The sequence below is a fragment of the Gymnoscopelus microlampas genome (genome assembly GCF_963454915.1).
Source record: "Gymnoscopelus microlampas genome assembly, chromosome: 16".
Classification (NCBI taxonomy): domain Eukaryota; kingdom Metazoa; phylum Chordata; class Actinopteri; order Myctophiformes; family Myctophidae; genus Gymnoscopelus; species Gymnoscopelus microlampas.
The window spans coordinates 33,159,274-33,179,465 of NC_139953.1; the positions used below are offsets into that span (position 1 = coordinate 33,159,274).

The following is a 20,192-nucleotide window of genomic DNA, read 5'->3' on the forward strand; positions in this document are numbered from 1 at the left end:
TGACCAGCAAACATTAAAAAAAAAAAGGAAATGAGGAATGTCCAAAAGTTGAAGTTGAACTAAAAAAAGGTACATTCCATCTCCATTAGTTCCAGACTTGAAAACATGACATAAATGGACTTTAATAACACTCAAACTAGAAGGCAGCAACAACAAAAACCTAAAAGCTGTGAGCCTCCAATCAACTACACCTGGCCCTCTCTTTGCCAGGTTCTTTTCCTCTCCTCTCCTCTCCTCCATGTCTGTAGAGGGTGACAAAGCACACTGACAATAGACATTAGACATGGCACATACATGTAGGCCTACTGTAGATCGGCTCCTACAGATTAGTTTGATCAACTGTTTTACCCATATACTCAAGTGTGGTATGGTAACACTCACTAACTTTCAGATCATACTCTGATGAAGGCTGACCAGGTGAAAACATTGCCATGTTTTGTTTGATGGCCAAAATGCATTGGTGAAACCAAAACATTGTCCTTTGTACTTTTTCTTAATCACATAAACCTTAGCTTCCCTATTCTGGGCATGTCATAATAGGCACATTTTGCGAAAATTGGCAACCATTTGCTGAAAACAGCAGATCTACGAGCTCTACGATTGTGTGCAAAAAGGATGGGACCAATTATAGACCCCTGGGGGTCAAACTAAGTACTGTATATAGGTTAAGTGGTTAAAGTTACATACATCTTTGGATATAGTGTTCCAGCTACCATTTGCATGGAATCAGATGATTTAAATCCCATTACATGCAATCTCTTATTCCCCAAGTGTGACTGAGTGTACTGTATACAGACTCTTCACAGCCTTTATATTCCGACCCTCAGGGGATACTGATTAGTAGCTGGTAAACCATGGGATGTCAGCCCAGTTTAAGTGTTATCTGAAGATTTGGCAGCACAGACCAAGAACTAGTAATCTGGATAGATGCATGACATAGCCCGTTAAACCCTATACTGTAACCCCCCCCCCCCACAAAATATTTTCGCTGAAAATAGCTGATCTACAATATGCTCACAAACCGTCAGAACGCTATGCGTTGTGAGCTTATAGATCTATTATGTTCACTGAACGTTCGCTCCAGAATACTATGTTACTATTGTTATTATACTTATTGCCTGGGCTGGGATTTGTTTCATCCTCACTCTATGAGTTGGAATATGATATTGGCTGTTTTTATAGCAGGCAAACCATAATGAACCATAATATTTGTGTGTCCCTTGATGTCGCATGCAGAGTCTCTTTGCAACTACCCAATCCGAACTGTTATAGTGTGAAATGATTCCATTAAAGCGTGACCACATGCTGTCTCTTCTCTCTCTCTCTCTCTCTCTCTCTTCCTGTCATTTCTATGTCTCGTCTAGTGGATCAGCAGTGGTAGCAGCTTGTCATCTGAATATGAGAGCTTTTATGTTCCACTTAAACACATGATGATTTGGGCAGTGTGCATGGGGAGGAGCCGTGCGGATCAAGGTCTCTCGGCTCCGGATAATGTAGCGTCACGGTTCCTCGTCACGCCCCTCCACACACACAAAACACATTCACTGACATTAAAGTTTTACTAAACCAGCTGTGCCTGGTCGTCCCTGAGTGGCCACAAACTGCCTGGCGTTTATGCTGTCTCTTGTCTCCAAAGAGCCGATACAGGCAATAATAACCACAGATGGGGCATAAATCAGGGCAGGATTAAAACATTTAGCAGTGTTATGAGATGCGAATGGTTCAATTTGGATTTTCAGTTGTCATTATACACGGCTCAAGAGTCCATTTAGTCCTCTCCAAAGTGTGGTACGCGGGCGGTGTTCGTGAAGCGGGGTTTGTCATCTTTCGGGTGTCCTCCTGTCTGTCTCTTCCTGCATCCGTCCATTCACCTCCGTTTTTCTCTGACATCCGAACAATGTGGACGCTTTCACGTCAGACACAAAAGTGTTACTTTAACTGTGTAAAAATGGACCCAAATGGACCTGTTGTTTTACTGTGTGAAATTTCACAGCAGAGTAGTACCCTATTTCACAGTCCCGTCACTATGCTCCACTCTCTCTATCTCTCTCTCTCTGTCTCTTTCTTGTGAGCCGCAGTGGCACTTTCTCCTCTCCTCTCCTCTTCTCTCCTCTCCTCTCCCGGCCTTCTCTCTAAATTGAATCCAGTGTATCGTCTCTTCCATGTGCCTCCTGTTCCCTCTGGACATCCTGGGCAGATGGGTCCTGGTGGGGTCATACCAGGGCAGGGGCAAGCTGCACGCATGGGAGAGCGCTGTGTTGCGTTGTCCCCAGTGTGGGCCGCATATCCTGGCTGGTGGGCTCTCTGCCTCGCTCACATTTGTTTGGCTCTTGTGCAGCGGAGCAGAGGCGTAATTCCTTCGGAAAAAAATAGAGGGTGGCATAAAAAGTAACCACTTAACCACCCATTAAGACCTGAGGCCGATTCTACAAATGCCTTCTAAATCAGTAGTTCACACACTTTTAAGATTTTTCAAAAATGTTCATAAATAGCAGATGTACAAGCTTGTGCCTCGCTGTGAGCTTGTATATCTGCAATTTTTGAATAGCCAACGCAAAAATATTTTATGACCCAGATTACTTTCCTGGTTTTAATGGGTAAACATTCTATTTTTTGAAAAAAAACTGTACTTAAACCGTTTAAAAACAAAAACAAATATGATCCAACCCTACAACCATTCCCGCTCATTTAGATCAGCTAACACAGAAATGCTTTCTGAGCCTTCCTTAAAACATCCTGGACAACACTCCACACGTCATAGACTCGTCTCCCTCCTGGCTCCCAAATTGTGGAATAAACTCCCCCATTGCAGTCAGAACTGCAGACTCACTCCCAATGTTCTGAAGACTCACCGCTTCAGACTCCACCTCTCGCCCTAGCATCACTTGTTCTCGTGGGATTTTTGTTGGTCACTTTTTCACAGATTAGTTTTTTTCTAAACACAAATGTTAAGAATATTATTTCGATAGCATGTTGTTTAGACAAATACTAGGTTCATTGTTAGCCAGTATTCTAGTTTCTTTGAGGCATTACATTGTTCTCTCCTAACTCTATTTATGTGACTATTTACCTTTTTGTTTATTGACTAGAGTTCATCTTTACTCTGCTTATTCTGATCTTGCACTTGTAAATTGCTAACACCTCAATTGTAAATTGTCACATGTCACATGTAGATGGATGGCTTGTGAATTGAGATGCTGATCTAAATTCAAGATTAATCCACAGAAAATGTTCAGAGGTGGTGAACATATGAATTTGAGGTCAAATGCGAACGCTATTGGAAAGCCTGTGTCCCCAAATGACACCCCTGCAGCAGAGGGACCACAGCTCGTCGATCTTGCTTTCCTTCCTTAATACTTTCTCCCTCCCTCCCTTCCTCCCTCTCCCTCCCTCTCGCTCTCTGTTCTGCCGTCTTATGAGTTTCTCCAGGGCGTTCTCTGTCTCTGTATAAGTGGTGACTGCAGTGAGAGCTGTCTTCTACTGCAGCATGATGTTCCGGGTGGTAAAACACCCTGCAGCTGCAGCAGCTTCAAGCTGTCTGTCTGTCTGTCTCTCTCTCTCTCTCTCTCTCTCTCTCTCTCTCTCTCTCTCTCTCTCTCTCTCTCTCTCTCTCTCTCTCTCTCTCTCTCTCACTCTCTCTCTCTGTCTCTTCTCTGTCCTTTTAACTCGTCTCTCTGCACTGTCAAATCCATCCTGAGTGCCACTGTGTGTGCTTCGTGAAGACTATTCTGTATACAGTACCACAGTGATTCTCAAACTATTTTAATTTCAAGGACACCCATAACTCTGTGTACGAATGTACGAGTGTACGAATGGAACCAGTTGGACCCTTACGGGTCCATTTGGTGGACCCCCAGGGGGGTCCCTACATGATTATTTTTTTTGGGGGGGGGCCCAGATGACAGTGAAGTGAGAGGCAAAAATCTACAACCGTAGGGGGGTTGAGAACCACTGTTTTAGACGTTCAAGGTAGTTTCTCTTGATCGATCTCTCTGAGGGATGGGAATTGATACGATTTTATTGATACCAATGCCATTAGCTATTCTCCTTGTCGGTCTGATTCTTTATTGATTCCCTTATTTATTCCCGATCAATATTTAATGTGGAAAAACAGTAGGCCTGCCCTGCACAGGTCTTCAACTGTTTTTGTATCTCTAGAGTCTGAACACAGTGTAGAAACGTGTTAAAATAAATTACAATGCAACCTATGTTTTTCCTTTTTCAGCAGCATAAACACATGACCTCATCGTTCGCAATGGGCAACTGTCCGAAAAACACAACAACATTGATGAAATGAATTGATAAGCTCTGAGGCGTACAATGTTAATTCTGAGAGTAAATTATTCAAATACTCTATTGCGGTTCTCGGTTAGCATCGCTAATCTCTCTGGCTGCCTCTTTCCACACTTCTCTCCTCTGGCTTCTCTTCTCTCTCTGTCGTGACTCCAGACAGATTGTTCAGTGTGTTTATACTAATGAAAGTATGTACGTATAGGGCTGCGCCAGCTCACATAGCACGTATTATCTAACCGCGTTGTAACACCTTGATGTTGAAGAATGGGGGCCTCTGCTTGCATTTATTTATGTGTGACCTTCATTTATACTTTAGATGGCATACAGTAGTAGTAGTAGTGGTGGTAGTAGTATCATTTATCATTCACAGGAGTCATTGTTCCCATTGAATACGTTGTCCCTGAGCACTTGAGCATTGTATTTGCTCATCAGTCTACAGTTTACTTGTGTGTATGAACGTATCCCACTATATTAGACCAGACATCTGAACTCTAAATTATGAATATTTAAGATATCCTCTTGAATGTTAGCTTTTTTCATTTCTCTATTTATTGAGCTTGCGTGCGTGCGTCTGTGCGTGCGTGCGTGCGTACGTGCGTGTGTGTGTGTGTGTGTGTGTGTGTGTGTGTGTGTGTGTGTGTGTGTGTGTGTTTGTGTGTTTGTGTGTTTGTGTGTGTGTGCGTGAGAGAGGTGAGATAGAGAGAGAGTACTGAGCCAAATAATAATTTAGGCTTAGCATAATCCTCTTCTTTCTCCATCTTCCAGTTCTTCCCATACGGTGATGCATCAAAGTTCGCCCAGCATGCCTTCAGGACCTTTGACAAGAACGGTGACGGCACCATCGACTTCAGAGAGTTCATCTGTGCTCTGTCCATCACATCACGAGGCAGCTTCGAGCAGAAACTCAACTGGGCCTTCAACATGTATGACCTGGACGGAGACGGCAAGATCACAAGGGTGGAGATGCTGGAGATCATCGAGGTATGGAAGAATAGACAGATGGAAGGGTGGGAAAAAGAGAGAGTTCATCTACACACCATCTCAAATTTGCAGAGTAATATCCAGAGTGTTCATTTAACTCTGAGGGTGTAAAAATGAAACCTTACGGGTCCTAAAGATGACGACACCTATCAGTTGAATATATTGAAAGCTTCATAAACATCAGAGGATGAACCCTACTGTTTCTGTTGACCCATGGCCTTTCCTCTAGCACCACCATCAGGCCAAAATCTTTAATTGCACACAGGATATCTCAAAATCTGATAAATTGGTGGATTCATTGCCATGAGATTTTCTGAGTGAATTCACGCTCCCTTGAGATACAATTCCCAGGAGATACACTCCCTGGAGATCTGCTACCCCCAGCCACCACGGACTGTAAAGCAAGAAATAGTTACATTCAGTTTGCAGCTATATTTCCACTGGAGATTGGACCTTTGCCATTTGAGTGACCACCATTATCTTTCCTCCAGCATCACCCTCAGGCTATAAATATTTTTTTGCATGCAAAATATCCCATAATCTAACCCTACTCATTTTGGTGACCTTTGAATTCTACCAAATAAAGGCTTAAAATGCCCCACAAAAAAACACAAGAACATGTGTTATCATGGAGATCAGAGCACTGGACCTGTAGCAATGTTGAAATTCAGTGCAGTGTTCATGGATACCCTTCTGTCACCCGCACAGCCTCTCTACCTTTAGTTTAGTTTATTTCGATCCACATCAACACACAGTATCATAAAACATTACACGCTTTACATTACATATGTTGTAATCCAACATATCTTTCTGGTTGATCGAAAAGGCATAGGCTGAAGCTCAAAGCTTATTTGATCCTTTATACATGTCGGTTTAAGTTAGTTACATCTATTACAAAGTTAATAGTGAACGAACAGTAAAACATATTCTGTATTTACATTCAAGACTACTTACATTGTTCGTAATTCAAGACTTCATACTTATACACACAATCACACACACATATAAACCTGTGCGCCTACCACCCAAAAATTAGTCCTGGTTTGGGGCCTGTGTCTTCTTGTGTCTTGCTGGGGTTAGGCTCAGTAGTTTGTGTCTCATTTGTGAAAAGCATGTGCAAGTCCAAAAATCTCCTATTTCCTTCACTGAACCACGTAAGCCCTATATCCTTTTTTGTACAACGAAATGGTGAAAATAGCCAATCTACAACCTCTGCAACCCGTCACAACTCGTTGTGAGCTTGTAGATCGGCTATTTTTTTAGATCTTTGACATTTTTGGATATTTTGTAGAACATTTTAGAAAATCTTTGCCTATAATGACATGTCCAGAATAGGAACGCCAGGTTGAAAGTGGTTAATGATCAAATCTCAACACACCGCTTCCCTCTTGTCTTCTCCTGCAGGCCATCTACAAGATGGTGGGCACAGTGATCATGATGAAGATGAACGAAGACGGCCTGACGCCAGAGCAGAGGGTGGACAAGATCTTCTCCAAGATGGATAAGAACAACGACGACCAGATCTCACTGGAGGAGTTCAAGGAGGCAGCCAAGAGCGACCCCTCCATCGTATTACTCCTGCAGTGTGACCTCCAGAAATAGGCCAGAGGGCGAAGCAAGCGCTCCCCCACAGCCACCACAGACTGCACAGCGAGAATTTCATGTTCCATTCAGTTTGCAGCTATATTTCCACTGACAAAAAAATATTATATATATTATGCTTGGACTACCTTTCAATGGATCCGCTTCTTGTGTTTGAAACACTCGTGTGCATGAGAATGTTATTTGCTATAAAAAGATCTACACGTAACATATAACAACAGTGTGCGAATGCAAGAGTGCGGGTTGCACGCTGACACGTTGAACCGCATACACACACACTCACTCACTCTCACACATGCACACACACACACACACACACACACACACACACACACACACACTCTCTCTCTCCCTACATATTGACCCCTCGCACAAATATATAAATATATATAGAGATAAATAAATATGAATAATATATTTAAATTATTTACAGATCAACTGCCAAAATGTGAAGTGTGCAAAGTATTTTCCATACAGTCTCATTCAACCGGAGCTTGCGCATCGGTGATGTGCTACATTAAAGATTTACCGCTACTCTACTTATTGTTCCGAGTTTACTGATGCTAGCTATACAGTATGTGATTCATAATATTGAGTAAGTCAACCAAACCAGTTTCCTATAATGACAATTATTTACAACAGTTAATCCACCCTCCAATTTTATCCCAGGATAGACGAAGAGATGGATTAGCATCTGTCCAACTGTTCCTTCCCCACACCTGCTTGTACAAAACAAAAAGTAAATGTAGTTAATTTGCATGTCTTTAGGTTCTGCCTTAAAATCTCCTCAATGTGCATCCTGTAAAATCAATGGAAAACAGAAAGCCTTATCAAAGAAACATTGGTGACACTTTAAAACCGTAAGAAAAGATTTTTATTGAAATGGGATGGGTGGGTAACTATATTAGGGTAGGTTGTTCTACAAGTATTGTCACATGGGATGTAATTTTTTGTGATTTGTTGACATTTTATTTTGACTGCTATAACTGTGGGAGCATGTTTCCTTGTAGATTAGCTATAGTACATGTTGCAAAGATCTAATTCCCTACCCCTGTGCATATAAATACTCTATCTCCTAAATCCATTTTTTTATGAGTAGATATGGAAGGATGTAGAGTATCTGGTGAACCCATCATTCTAAATCGGTATGAGAAAAAATGTTTAATTGGTAAATCAATTATTGATTGAAATTTAAGCTGTTGGGTTCCAAACAATTGAGATCACAAAATCTTCACTACAAAACCATGTACCCTGATGTAGCCAACCAGAGGTAGTGAACGTCTTTAATTAGGTTAAATGGTAAGAATACAAGATAGCATATGTATCTACAATAGTTTTTTTTTAATGTATGTTAGTTTCAACCTATGTCACCCTCTCGACCAGTATTTGTTTTACCCCCAATGAACATACAGGTTGCATAATCAATGAGCTGAAATTCAGAGGATTTTTTTGTTTACACTGTTCAGGTATAAAGTTGTGAAGAAGAACAAGGAATAAGGCCAATGCAACATTTCTTGAACTTAAGTAAATGAGTGCTCGGAGCAGCACAGACAGAAGCAGCGTGTGACATTTCTTTGCACCCTCTAACAAGATGACAGCCCTTGTAAAGCCACGTGTTTAGTAGGCTAAACAGTTCTCTCCCCCAGCCCTCCTCCTAGAAGTAGTTATTCTCTCTATTGCTCCTGTTACCAATCCGTCTTTTTGTACTTTTTTACTCCCCTGTATCTCTCTCTTAACATACACATGCTTATGCATACTAACTGTATATAAGTTCAGTAGAGCACCCTCCACTTAAGAAAGACAAAGATTGCTTGGAAATAATGTGCAAGCTCTGGTCGGTTTGTGAAGACAGCTCCATGATGGTGTTAGGGTAGAGCTCAACTGGTATAAAAAACATCTTTGAAACTCTACGTACACAGTAAAATCCTGAGTGTTAATCTGAGAGTGTACAAATGGAACCAAATGGACCCATAACACTCAAGAGTTAAATTAACATTGAGGATTTTGCAGCGTACACAGTAAAATGCTGAGTGTTAGTTTAACTGTGAGAGTGTAAAGATTTACTCTTTTTGTCAAGTTTTTGACACTGTGGGCCAGCTTTTACACAAGGATTTTGCAGTGTACTCATTTATCAGGGAGTTGGCATAGGTTCGACAAGTCATTATATCCATAATTTACAGCACTGCAATAAACCCTATATCAACACAACATAACAACAGTCCATTGCCATCGTTTAGCAATTAGGCTTGTCCCAGTAAGTTTGTAATCTGAATTTTGCCCTGAAATGTTTATAATTACAACTCTCTTATTACTATTGCGACCGAGATACCAAATGTAAGCAATGGCAACCGTGTACAAGGATTCTTTTGTAGCATGTATTGTGTTCCTGATGACATGGCTGCACTACTCCCTTGTGTTGTGTGATTTACTCTAATAAAAGGAACTCTATGGGCCCTTGACTGTTCTGTTACCTCAACTCAACTCACAAAAGCTTGTTTGGTCAAACAGCTGTGATTTAGGCGTATGCCTCTCGACCAGATAAACACGTTTTGTTCACAATAAGGTTTAACCATTTAAACCCTATATATTTAGTTGACTGGGGACCCAGTGGTCTATGCTTGGTCCCCTACTTTTATCCCTAGTCTACACCAAATCTCTTCACCGAAAATAGCTGATCCACAAGCTCACATCATTTTGCAGAATGTGTGCCTGACATGCCCAGAATTAAGAAGGACGCTAGGGTTGAAGTGGTTAAAGTGTTTGTACTTACCGTAGTAAAGTGCACCTGTGCCAACACCATGTAACTGTCAAAGATACGTTTTCCCACCTTAGGCATGATTATGTAATTTTGCTCTTGCCCTTGAATGTGATTTTCCTTTGACCTATTTGATCCAAACCTTAAACACTTTCCACCTGGCTTCCTTATTATTTTGGGCATGTCATTCCGAGTGAAAATGTTCAAACATTTTCTAAAATATCAGATCGAAAAGCTCACAATGTGAGGTTGTGAAGCTTGTAGTTTGTCTATTTTAGTATAAAAGTTTAATAAAACATCTGCCCATCCATATTTAAGTTATTTTTTCACACAGAATGTGTATATTGACATCATTTGATGTAACAGTGAGGTCACGGGTAGCAAAGCATTACATCCCTTGACTTGATTTTGCATGAGGAACGAGGAAAAATGTAACTCAATTTTGACCGTGACTTTTTCAACCCAAAGGTTTTTTTTTTCAGGGTAGCGTGCTGGTCATTCCCTCCAAAGTTACATGAAAATCCGGCCATCTGCTATTTTGAAAACAGATAAAACAGAATGGGGAAAGAAAATTACCCGTCTAAATCAATTGGCAGAGATTACCATGCAGTATCAAATAGCAGTCTAAAGTCAGAATAAGGTGCAGGATCACAATCGATTTATCTCAGTGTGTATATTTTAATTTTACTATATGTTATAACCTTTGAATTGAGATGGCTATCTCAAACATTATGGTAATTAGTTTAGTCCTGAAATCAATTGGTGTTGGTGGAGAAGTTTTGGTTTTATGTCAGCCGTACTAGAATGTAGTACTGTACACAACTACTAGATGGTGCCATTTACAAATCATTTTCCAGATAAAGGGACAGCTTCAAAAGACACAATGGGGTTGTAAACTGTTCATTAGACCTCCTACATATATCATAAAAGCATGTTAAACTTTTAAATGCATCACTTTGTGTGATACAAAATTATTCTAAAACATCCCTTACTTGACCCATTAAAACCGGGAAGGCGTCTAGATTTTTGCGTTGGCGATGCAAAAATAGCAGTTATACAAGCTCACAGCGCGTCACTTTGTGCCGCGCTGCGAGCTTGTACATCTACTATTTTTGAAAAATTAGAAAGCATTTGTAGAATCGGTCTCAGGTCTTCATGAGTTAACTGCAGAATAAAATTGATTTACATTTCCCACCAGTACGTGTATTGACCATCTACTGGCAATGCTGTACATAGAGAAAATAGGCTGCAAGCTAAATCTATGTTTATCCATGACCCCTTGACACAGAACATAGAGGCATTGATCGTAAGGGTTCATTAAGAGGACTGTGCTCTCACAAAATTACCATCATGACAGCAGGCAATACTTTAACCCTGGCATCCACAGTCTGGGCAAATTTACAAACTGTCAAATTAGTTTTCCCCAAAAAATACCAAACTACAGGCTCACCGCGTGTAGATTCTCCATTTGTCCTGCGATAGTATACAGGTTAGAGTTACAGAGCTTAAAGGACTAGTTCTATTTCACACCCCATGAAGCCTTCAATTCATAGAGTTTTTTGTCAGATTCCTAAGCCAATAATTTGATGACCGGCGGAGACTCAAAGAGTCTGCTTTGAATCTCGCCTCCTACTGAGCAGCCACCCGGTCATTGAATTATTGGCTTAGGAATGGGACAAAAATGAAAAAAATCTCCATGAATTCAAGGCTTCATGGGGTGTGTAATTGATAGAAAGGTCATTTTTTGGTGGTTAAGCAGCTGAGACTCCAGGGGCGGCAGCTTGAAACTGCAGGCAAAGAAACGAAAATGGTGAGCAACCATCCTACACATGGTGAAGTACATAGTAGATGTGTGTGTGTGTATTTATACTGTATATTGATTAAAGTGGGTTCACACTTAGGGCAATAATTCTATTTCATTGCTCTAGTACAATCAGCAGAGTTTAAAAAACAGTTTTTTATAAAAAGGAACATTTATTTTACAGAAAAGATATATTTTACACCAGACAAATCTTGTCATAGTAGTTAGTTTTCAAAGCAAATAATCAGACAAAAAGAAATTACAAATTCAAACTGTTGACAATGAAATCCAGAAAGGCAGCTTTTTTTTAATAGATTAACTTAACTCTGCAATTCTATCTTGAATTGCAAGCTTAGTATAAAAAAGTGATGGAGAACAAAATAAAATAAAAACTGGTTTAACTTTTAAATCAGCAACATCCGAGCCCATCAAACAATGGTCTAAATCTAATTCCAAGTACGCCTTTAAGTGGTGTAGAGGTGTCCAAATTAATTTTGTGAAAATGTTGAAAAGAAGATTGGATTGTTTGGACATCACGTACAGTAAATCAAGCAATCTGTGTACATGTGGCTGTGCAGGGAAAGAAAGTGACTTCCAGGTTGCTACTTTGGTGGGTCCGTGTTGATGCCGTATTTCTCTTTCAGAAGCTTCAGCTGCTCTTCCTTTTTCTTTGTGTCCATTTTCTGGAAAGCCTGGAAAACAACAAATAAAAAGGAGAAAATAAATTAATTCAGGTGATATTGTTTCCCCCAACTGCAACAGCTTCAAGCATAAGCATCATAATCACAATTAACTTTATTGTGACATCAAAGGTTTACAGGTGTAAAGAAGAGGGTGGAATTTGTTTTTGTGCAAGCTCCAAATTTATTTATTTTTGTTTTCATGAAGAGAAAAATAAAAACGGGGGGGAGAGGGGGGGGGCGCAATGAGAAAAAGAAATCATACAGTAAAGAGAAACATGTCAGGGATAGGTGAAAATCTAAGATATCTACATATATACAGTACATATCATAATCCAGCTGGAACAGTAATGTACATGCGGTTAGACATAGGTACATGAGATAAAGTGCAAACAAGAGTCAAATAGACATTAAAGATCTGAAGTGGACCAAACAAATTCATAATTGTATAAAAGTCTGCCTTCACCACAATACTGTAAGTATTATAAGATTTTAAAGGGAGATCATCTTTCAGGATACTTTCCAATCAAATACTTCCTTTTTCGCTCATATAGTGTGCAGCACCACAACAAAATACAGCCTCCTAGGTTATATTAGAAATCAAAGTAGAAGTACGCAGATAAAAGTGATACATACTCTGTTCGCATTGTAGTAGAGGACCACCAGGTATCGATTACAGACATTGAAGCCTGACAAGTGGTCACAAGCATTCTTAGCATCAAAGATGTCCTCATAGACAACATAGGCTGTTCCTCTTGATTCTGGCGTGTTCCCTCTGAAAAACACATGTCAAGGACTTACTGTACAAGCAAGAGCATTCATTGTTACATGATACATCAATAACCTGACCAGACTGGTTACTAAAATGTTGTTACATTAATCTTCTGTCAAACATATGAATACATTTATCAATAGTTTCACTCCTAATGTGAAGACAATATTTTAAGATGAATTATTTAAGGAGTATATATTTCACAGTTATAAATGCATTGAACCATCTACAAGACGACAAAGTCTAAATCTACACCGTTTTAGCAGTACTAAACAAATCAGTGAGAAAATCCCTCCAGAGGATGTTAGAAATACCAGTGGAGGTCCATGTCCTTATCTTGAAATACTTACGTTCTGATTTGACGTATTGGTCCATATTTCCCAAAGATATCATACATTTCCTCGGCTGTGATCTTGTATGGAAGGTTCCTGATGTACAGGATTCTATTTACCTCTGGAGGTAATCGTATCTGCAGGCAACAGAAAACACACCCGTCAGTTACACGCATTTAAACTCTCCATTAAGCCTGTATGTGATCAAGACGGGTCTAGGTCTCGAGTCCAGTCTCAAGACCACAGTCTTTGTCTCAGAGTCACCTGCAATTTTACTCTGTTCTGACCAAAAGGACTATGATTATTATTTCCGCTCATTTCCAGACGAGGCTCCCAGTTACATTTTACATATAGGTAGGTATCATATGAGCCTGAGTGCAGCCTTAGATCCCCAGTTATGGCTCTCTTGGTTATCCCTAAAACCCACCTCGTGACCTTAGGTGATCGGGTTGCTCCCTGGGCACCTTTGGAACGTCCTAACTGAGGATCTATGGCTAGCAATTTAAAGACAGAACTATTTGGTCATAGTCTCAACTAGGACTCAAGTTGTTCTGGCCTCGACTTGGTCTCTCCCAGGACAGGTGGTCTGGAATAAAGGACAACCCTCCATACAGTACATCTAAATACAAGATGACAACCTAGCGAATCCATATGAAGTATCATTGCTGTTATTGGTCAATCTACCACTGGAGTCAATGAGGGGACATTTAATTTGCTACTGGACATTTGCCATTGATTGATTTGATTGAATTACTTTATTAGACAGAAATGTAAACAGCACAAGGTACAGTCAGACATTTGGTCTATAAGGATAACACAAAAAAGGCCTGGGGACTTGTTTCCATTGAGGTCCTATCATGTGTTCAATTAATCAGCATAGCATAAATATTACATATCTACACATCGTATAATATTGAACTTTAGACCAGTTAAATTATATTAGGTTACATGGACATGGCACGAGCATCTGTTTTTCTGCAATGTCTCGTGTTGTTACATAGGTACTAGGAACAGTGTTGCCATGTACTTTATGCATAAGTGTTTTTTTGTTCGTCTTATTTTTCTGTAAAGTTGCTGCTTGTGTTATTTTGGGCTTGTTTCTGAAGTGTAGTTGCTTATTATTTTTTATTATCTAAACCAGTGGTTCTCAAATGTTTTCATGTCACGGATCCCCACATTCATATGTATTTGTCCCCTAACTAACCTAACCAATCTGAAAATGTCTTGTGCTAGGGAGCCCCGTAGCAGATTTGTGTTGTTAGCATGCATGTATCAAAAATCTTTGATTAAAAAAAAAGTCGATGTGTACTAGCCATGGTTCACATGACGCTCATGACAGTCATGTTTCAGGGCTAGATGTGTACATAGGTTTTAAGTGTTCCGTTTGCTTCTTTTGTGCTTGCTTTCATAGACCTGGTTGCTTATTTATCTTGGAAAATCTGGCAAGTGGCAACACGGACAACAAATAAACATTAGCATCCTTGCTAACTCCGACGTATTTCTCAACTCAACTCTACTGTATGTAGTGTTGTTGCTGTGTTCATAAACATGCTCTGTCCCTCCCTAATAAACAAATAAAGTAAGGTATGTTATGACATTAGTTTGTTAATTCTAAATGCGTTAGTTAACTAAATAGCAGCAGCTATGTACGTTAGCTAGCCAGCCCAGTGTAAACAGATTCTGCGAGAGAAAGAAGCAATGAGGCCCATAAAACAAGCCCAAAAGAAGTGACTAAGCTACGGCTATTTGAAAATAACAGACCTAAAAGCTTACGATGCGGCTCGTTGTGAGCTTGTAGATCTGGCATATTAAAGAACCAATCTTGGATATATTTTGTAACTTTTTAAAACATTTTGACAACACAAATCTTGTATGGGGGGTCCCCTCCCTGGCATACAATATATTATAGGGGGGTCTGTGAACAAATATATATTCATTTAGGGGTCCTTCACATGTAAATGGTTGAGAACCACTGGTTTAAACAAAAAATAGGAAAACAAGCCCATATAAGCAACTACACTTTAGAAAAGAGACCCAAAAAAACACAACCACCAATATTTACAAGCAACTTATAATAAGCAGACATGGCAACACTATCTAAACGTGTAAGCCAAATATCAGAAGCTAAGCTATGTATGTTAGCTTAGCTAGCTAGCTCATGTTAGCCTCTCCAGCCTGAAGCTGCTGTTAAAAGCTGTACATCATGAAACGTTGTGTCCTTTTAAACAGCGTTGGACACTGGACAGATAGTAAAGACTTACATTAGCTCGTTTGGCTGCTTGCATCGCCATGGTGAAGGACCTTTAATGGACAGTAAGCCTCTGGAGAAGGAAATAGCACGATCTGCTCAGTTCACTGTTTACGGCAAAATGGCTGCGGCTACGAGTGCGTCAGTGTTGACAGATTTTGCGAGAGAAGTAAGCAACCAGGCTTATGAACGCCAAAAGAAGCGAGCGCTTTAAACGTATTACATTGGCTATTTGAAAATAGCAGATCTACAAGCTCACAACGTGTCGCGATGTGACTTGCTGTGAGCTTGTAGATCTGGTATTTTCAAATGAGTCTTTAAGAACATTTGAAAAAAGTGGAATATTTTTGATGAAAGATTTTAAACACAAATCTTGTATGGGGGTCCCTCCCTGGCACAAAATATTTCCAGATGGGGGTCCGTGGACAAATACATATTAATTTGGGGTCCTTGACATGGAAATATTTGAGAAGCACTTGTTCAAACAACATTAGGAAACAAGCCCAAATAAGCAACCACCAATGTTTACTAGCGACTTTACAGAAAAACAAGCCCAAAGTCGCTTATAATAAGCAGACCTGGCAACACTGTACAAAGTCTGTCGCAAGTTGACGATCTTCAGGTTCTAACTTTTGGACTATTTCTCCCCACCCCCCTTCCCCCCATAATTGATATATAGACATACAGTATATAGAAACCAGATATACATCCCATACACTAATTTATCAGATTATACATCTATCTATAAATGTTTACCTATGAATCAGTTTATACACCTATCTATAAGTTCATAATTTAGGTCTGTCTAGATATTTATTAAAGACCAGGGTGTTAAACCCATTATAGATCAGTATCAGTTTATACTCTGATCTATAATAAACTTTTTTAAATCCTGTGTATCAGTTCATACACATATCTAGATTATAAGTATAAAAGTCAGTGTTTGAGTATCTTTGATTAGTAATAAAAGCTTATTTATCAGTGGTCTCGTACCATAGAAAAACTCAAGGCTGACGCTTTAAATTATACATTATTCATAAAATCAAGCCTTCAAGTTTAAGGAGAAGTTAAATTGAAACTTATTTGAAACATCAAATTTATGTACAAATTGCTCACTGGTTTCTCTTTTGAGATTCTCCTTCTGAGATTGTCCTGTATGAGTGAGAGTGCACGTGATACATCTGTGCACTTGGTAGTGGAATGAAGAGAAACGACTGATTACATGGAGCTGCACTGATATTTATTGTGCAATGATATTTTTTAAATTTGATGTCTCCAATGAATTATGGCTGTGTACAAAAGAGAAGGTGTTGTGTTCAACACTAAATACAAACTATTTTTTCAAAAAATTACACAGCAAACTGGCATGCAAGAAGAATAAAGGAACTCAATAAAGTAAATATGGTTGAGCGGTCAGTGATGCAAAAATAAGTTGTTTTTTAACCATCACAATGTGCTGTACTCGGCTCAACTGGCCCTCTTGAGAAAACAAAATATGTTTAAATGAGTAACTGTCAGATAAAACGAAACACACACACATTAAACTTAAATTCAACCCATCGTCGGGCATATGATATAAAACAGAACACTTATAATGATAAACATACATCACACAAAAAAAACAAGAACCAACAGTGATCTCGTCACTACATTCTCATATCCTGCTGCTGCTGAGCTGGATGATCGATCCCCTTCTCAAAGACGACAATATCGTCAGGTTCATCTTCCACCACCAGACAGAGATGAGTCACCATTGACAACTGGGCTTCTGAATAAGCGCGGGAAAAATAAATGGGTTATCAATGCTCTTCGGAGTCCCTGACCCACTATTTCAGAAATACTGATCTTGAAATAGGCCTGTCACAATTATTGCATAATCGTCTAATCGCAACTCTTTGAGATAGTCGCAATTATTTGAGATAGTCGCAATTATTTTGCATAATCGTCATAGTCGTTTCCATGTGGAAAAAATGTTCATACATTTTCCAAAAATGGCAGAAATAGCAGATCTACAAGCATACATGTGTTGTAGACGTGTTGTATGCATGTAGATCAGCTATTTCTGCTATTTTTTTCCAAACTTTTTTTTTTAAGTATAAAATGTTTAAATGTGTCCTTTGTATTTGTAGTTATTTGTTATCTGCCTTGTGCAATTTGTGATTATGAGGCAAATAAAAAAACAAACTGAAATTAAAATTGTAATATGTTCAATTGCACAAAAACACAATTAAATCGCTAATCGCAATTATTTCTGTGACAATTTATCGTCAAATTCAATTTGTAATTATCTTGAAAGTGTCCACTTTGTACATTTTCATTGTTGCGTTGAAAACATTTATTATATATCACTTACCAAGACTGTTGTTGGGAGAACCGGAGGACTCCTCCTTAGACGCTTCTTCCACTAAATCCTGTAAAACAAGCAACAATGTCAGACCAGAAGGTCGCTGTATTGACATTAATATAAAATGTGAACCATTTTTCATTTCTCTTCATTTTAGGTAATTTCCCAATATTCTCATTCTGAGCTACATTAAAATGAATAGGTAAGGGCACAGTGTGGAAATCAATTGCACTATCATGACTCACAAGCACAGGGTTTAACACAAATTGAGTTACATGAAACACCTGGATCAAAAGAGTGCATGGATTTCAAGCCACTGAACTGAAACTCAGGTTTATGAGTAATTAATAACACCTAAAAATGTTCAAAGTAAACATACAGTACTTACTGGGATCCAACAATGTACATTGTGCGTACTGTAACAAAACATGTCTCTTTTGAAAGTAATTTTATTCACCTTTAAATACATGTTGCATTATTATGAGTGTCTTCTAGGCCTTACCATACAGCTGAACATATTATAATTATATATTAATACTATTCATGACACTCCAAAGACTGACCTGACCAACCAATTATGGTTCTCTTTTGGGTGGCTACTTTTTCCTCATTGAGTTCACACGCTATAGAAGTTTGTATTCATTTGTTTAATTCATGACTTCGAAAGTGTTGCATCTTACACACACACACACACACACACACACACACACACACACACACACACACACACACACACACACACACACACACAGGAATCAACCATGCTAAACTCAATCACCACTCATTTGCGTGTGGTTCTGAAAAACGGCATCACATGGCCGGTTCTACCATGAAGGGTGTATTCTAGTACCGTGTTCTCTGTTGAAGCTGTATCTGCATGCTGTTCACTGGGCTCCATTTCAGCTTCAGGTAACAGGTCTGGGGAGCACAAAAGCAAATCGGTAGAGAATGAGGAAGAGACTGGAAGCAGATATTATTTACAAGTGTACTCATCAGTAGATCAAGCTAGGTGGTGGCCTTTTTGAAAGGCAAGATTTGAGTTCAGCATTTACAAAGACAAGTAAGAAGAAAAGTGTTTTTCATGTGGCCTTTACTAATAAGAGTTCAATTGACAATAACTCAAGTTATATGGAAGACAATCTAATAGAAAATCCAATATTCACAAGGATGAGTCTGAAATGCTTTCTTGTTATTAGATCAGTTCATTCTGTAAGAATATGGCACCATATATATGCAGACATTACCAGAACAGTCTTTGTTGGGGCAGGTTGCCTCCAAATTCACATCATCCTAGACAGGAATAAAAAAATCATCAACCTTAAGTAATAAATACTTTTCTTTTGTAGTTAATGAATTCTATTAATAGAATGATTATGATTATAAACAAACAGCAGATGACGTGTTGTGAGCTTGTAGATCTGATATTTCTGCTATATTTTGAAATGCTTTGCATACGACATCCCCAAAATAAGGACGCCAGGATCAAAGTGGTAAAATGACAACCATGGCAATGAGCTGTGGCAGTGTGCCATATTGTATGACAAAATCTATCATGAGAATACTATGAATTACCATATTCAGGCAGGGATCAGTGTGGTCTTGGGGCTCACAGGTTGCAGGTTCAGTCTTGGCTAACAGGGCTGTCGTGAAAATGGCAGATAAGTAAACAAAGAGCAACGCAACAATTATACATTTGCAGTTAAGTTTCAGTTCATTATTAAGTGGAGATGCAAATTAAAAAACTTTATAATAGCACTTTTTCATTAGAAGAAATTTACCCGAACAAAGAATAATAGTTAAACAAGACAGAGGCCTCTGGTTTGAGGGTGTCAATGTTAAAGTTGCAGCGTAACTGATGGGTTCAGTAGTTTGACACAAAAATGCCACAAGAACAGTGGCTTTTATCGTTATTGTTCTTTCCCCCCGTAACTCTCCCAATAAAGGGGCAGAGGGACATAATATTTGTTTGCCGGTTAGATATAGCCATCATTGATCAGTGAAATACTCCCGTCAAACCCACATCACGAACTGACACCAAATACATGACAAAAGTTTTGGTTCACAATTTGTTATCTTGGCACTGACATGAGCTTTCGTTGGGGACTGCATTGGAGCTCAGAGTGTACGCAGTGTTCCGTAGTTATTTGCAGTGTGCTAGTTTATTGTCCTCAAACTAAGACACCAGAGTCTAATAATGGCCTGGCTTCCCTGTCCACATTTTAGAAGCCGATAGCAAGTTACAAGGTGTGTAGATCATGATCAAACCGCACAAATCGCAATGCAAGTTTTCAGAGTCAAAGCTCCACTATACAACTGGCTGCCTGTGGTCATGCCAACTAGCAGGGTGATGTTCCCAATGTACATCTTCATTCGCAAAAAGGAAA

The 20,192-nt window shown here is 39.3% G+C and overlaps 2 protein-coding genes and 1 long non-coding RNA gene across 3 annotated transcripts in view; 1 reads left to right on the forward strand and 2 right to left on the reverse strand.

Annotated features, from left to right (window-relative positions):
• The window catches only part of vsnl1a (visinin-like 1a), a 33,023-nt gene extending 25,898 nt beyond the window's left edge, over window positions 1-7,125 (forward strand). The window contains exons 3-4 of the mRNA XM_084083459.1: window positions 5,059-5,274; window positions 6,679-7,125. Of these exons, the coding sequence (XP_083939585.1) occupies window positions 5,059-5,274; window positions 6,679-6,876 (414 nt within the window). The 3' untranslated portion in view covers window positions 6,877-7,125. The remainder of the gene's footprint in view (window positions 1-5,058; window positions 5,275-6,678) is intronic.
• A 4,596-nt stretch (window positions 7,126-11,721) lies between these two features.
• Window positions 11,722-15,617, reverse strand: sf3b6 (splicing factor 3b, subunit 6). Its single transcript, XM_084082915.1, has 4 exons — window positions 15,478-15,617; window positions 13,235-13,353; window positions 12,749-12,887; window positions 11,722-12,124 (listed from the first exon to the last, which is right to left on the reverse strand). Exons 1-4 carry the CDS (start codon window positions 15,505-15,507, stop codon window positions 12,035-12,037), a joined length of 378 nt encoding a protein of 125 aa, XP_083939041.1. The 5' UTR covers window positions 15,508-15,617; the 3' UTR covers window positions 11,722-12,034.
• A 2,200-nt stretch (window positions 15,618-17,817) lies between these two features.
• LOC311063114 lies at window positions 17,818-19,097 on the reverse strand. Its single transcript, XR_014602544.1, has 3 exons — window positions 19,053-19,097; window positions 18,659-18,726; window positions 17,818-17,875 (listed from the first exon to the last, which is right to left on the reverse strand). It is a non-coding gene; the product is annotated as an uncharacterized lncRNA (long non-coding RNA).
• Between the last annotated feature and the right edge of the window lie 1,095 nt (window positions 19,098-20,192).

Coding starts and splice junctions, on each gene's coding strand:
- sf3b6 (XM_084082915.1), bottom strand. CDS start 15,507: ATGGCGATGCAAGCAGCCAAACGAGCTAAT. Junction 13,354..15,477: donor AAGCAGCCAAACGAGCTAAT/GTAAGTCTTTAC, acceptor TGTTGCCTGCAG/ATACGATTACCTCCAGAGGT. Junction 12,125..12,748: donor TCTACTACAATGCGAACAGA/GTATGTATCACT, acceptor GTTGTTTTCCAG/GCTTTCCAGAAAATGGACAC.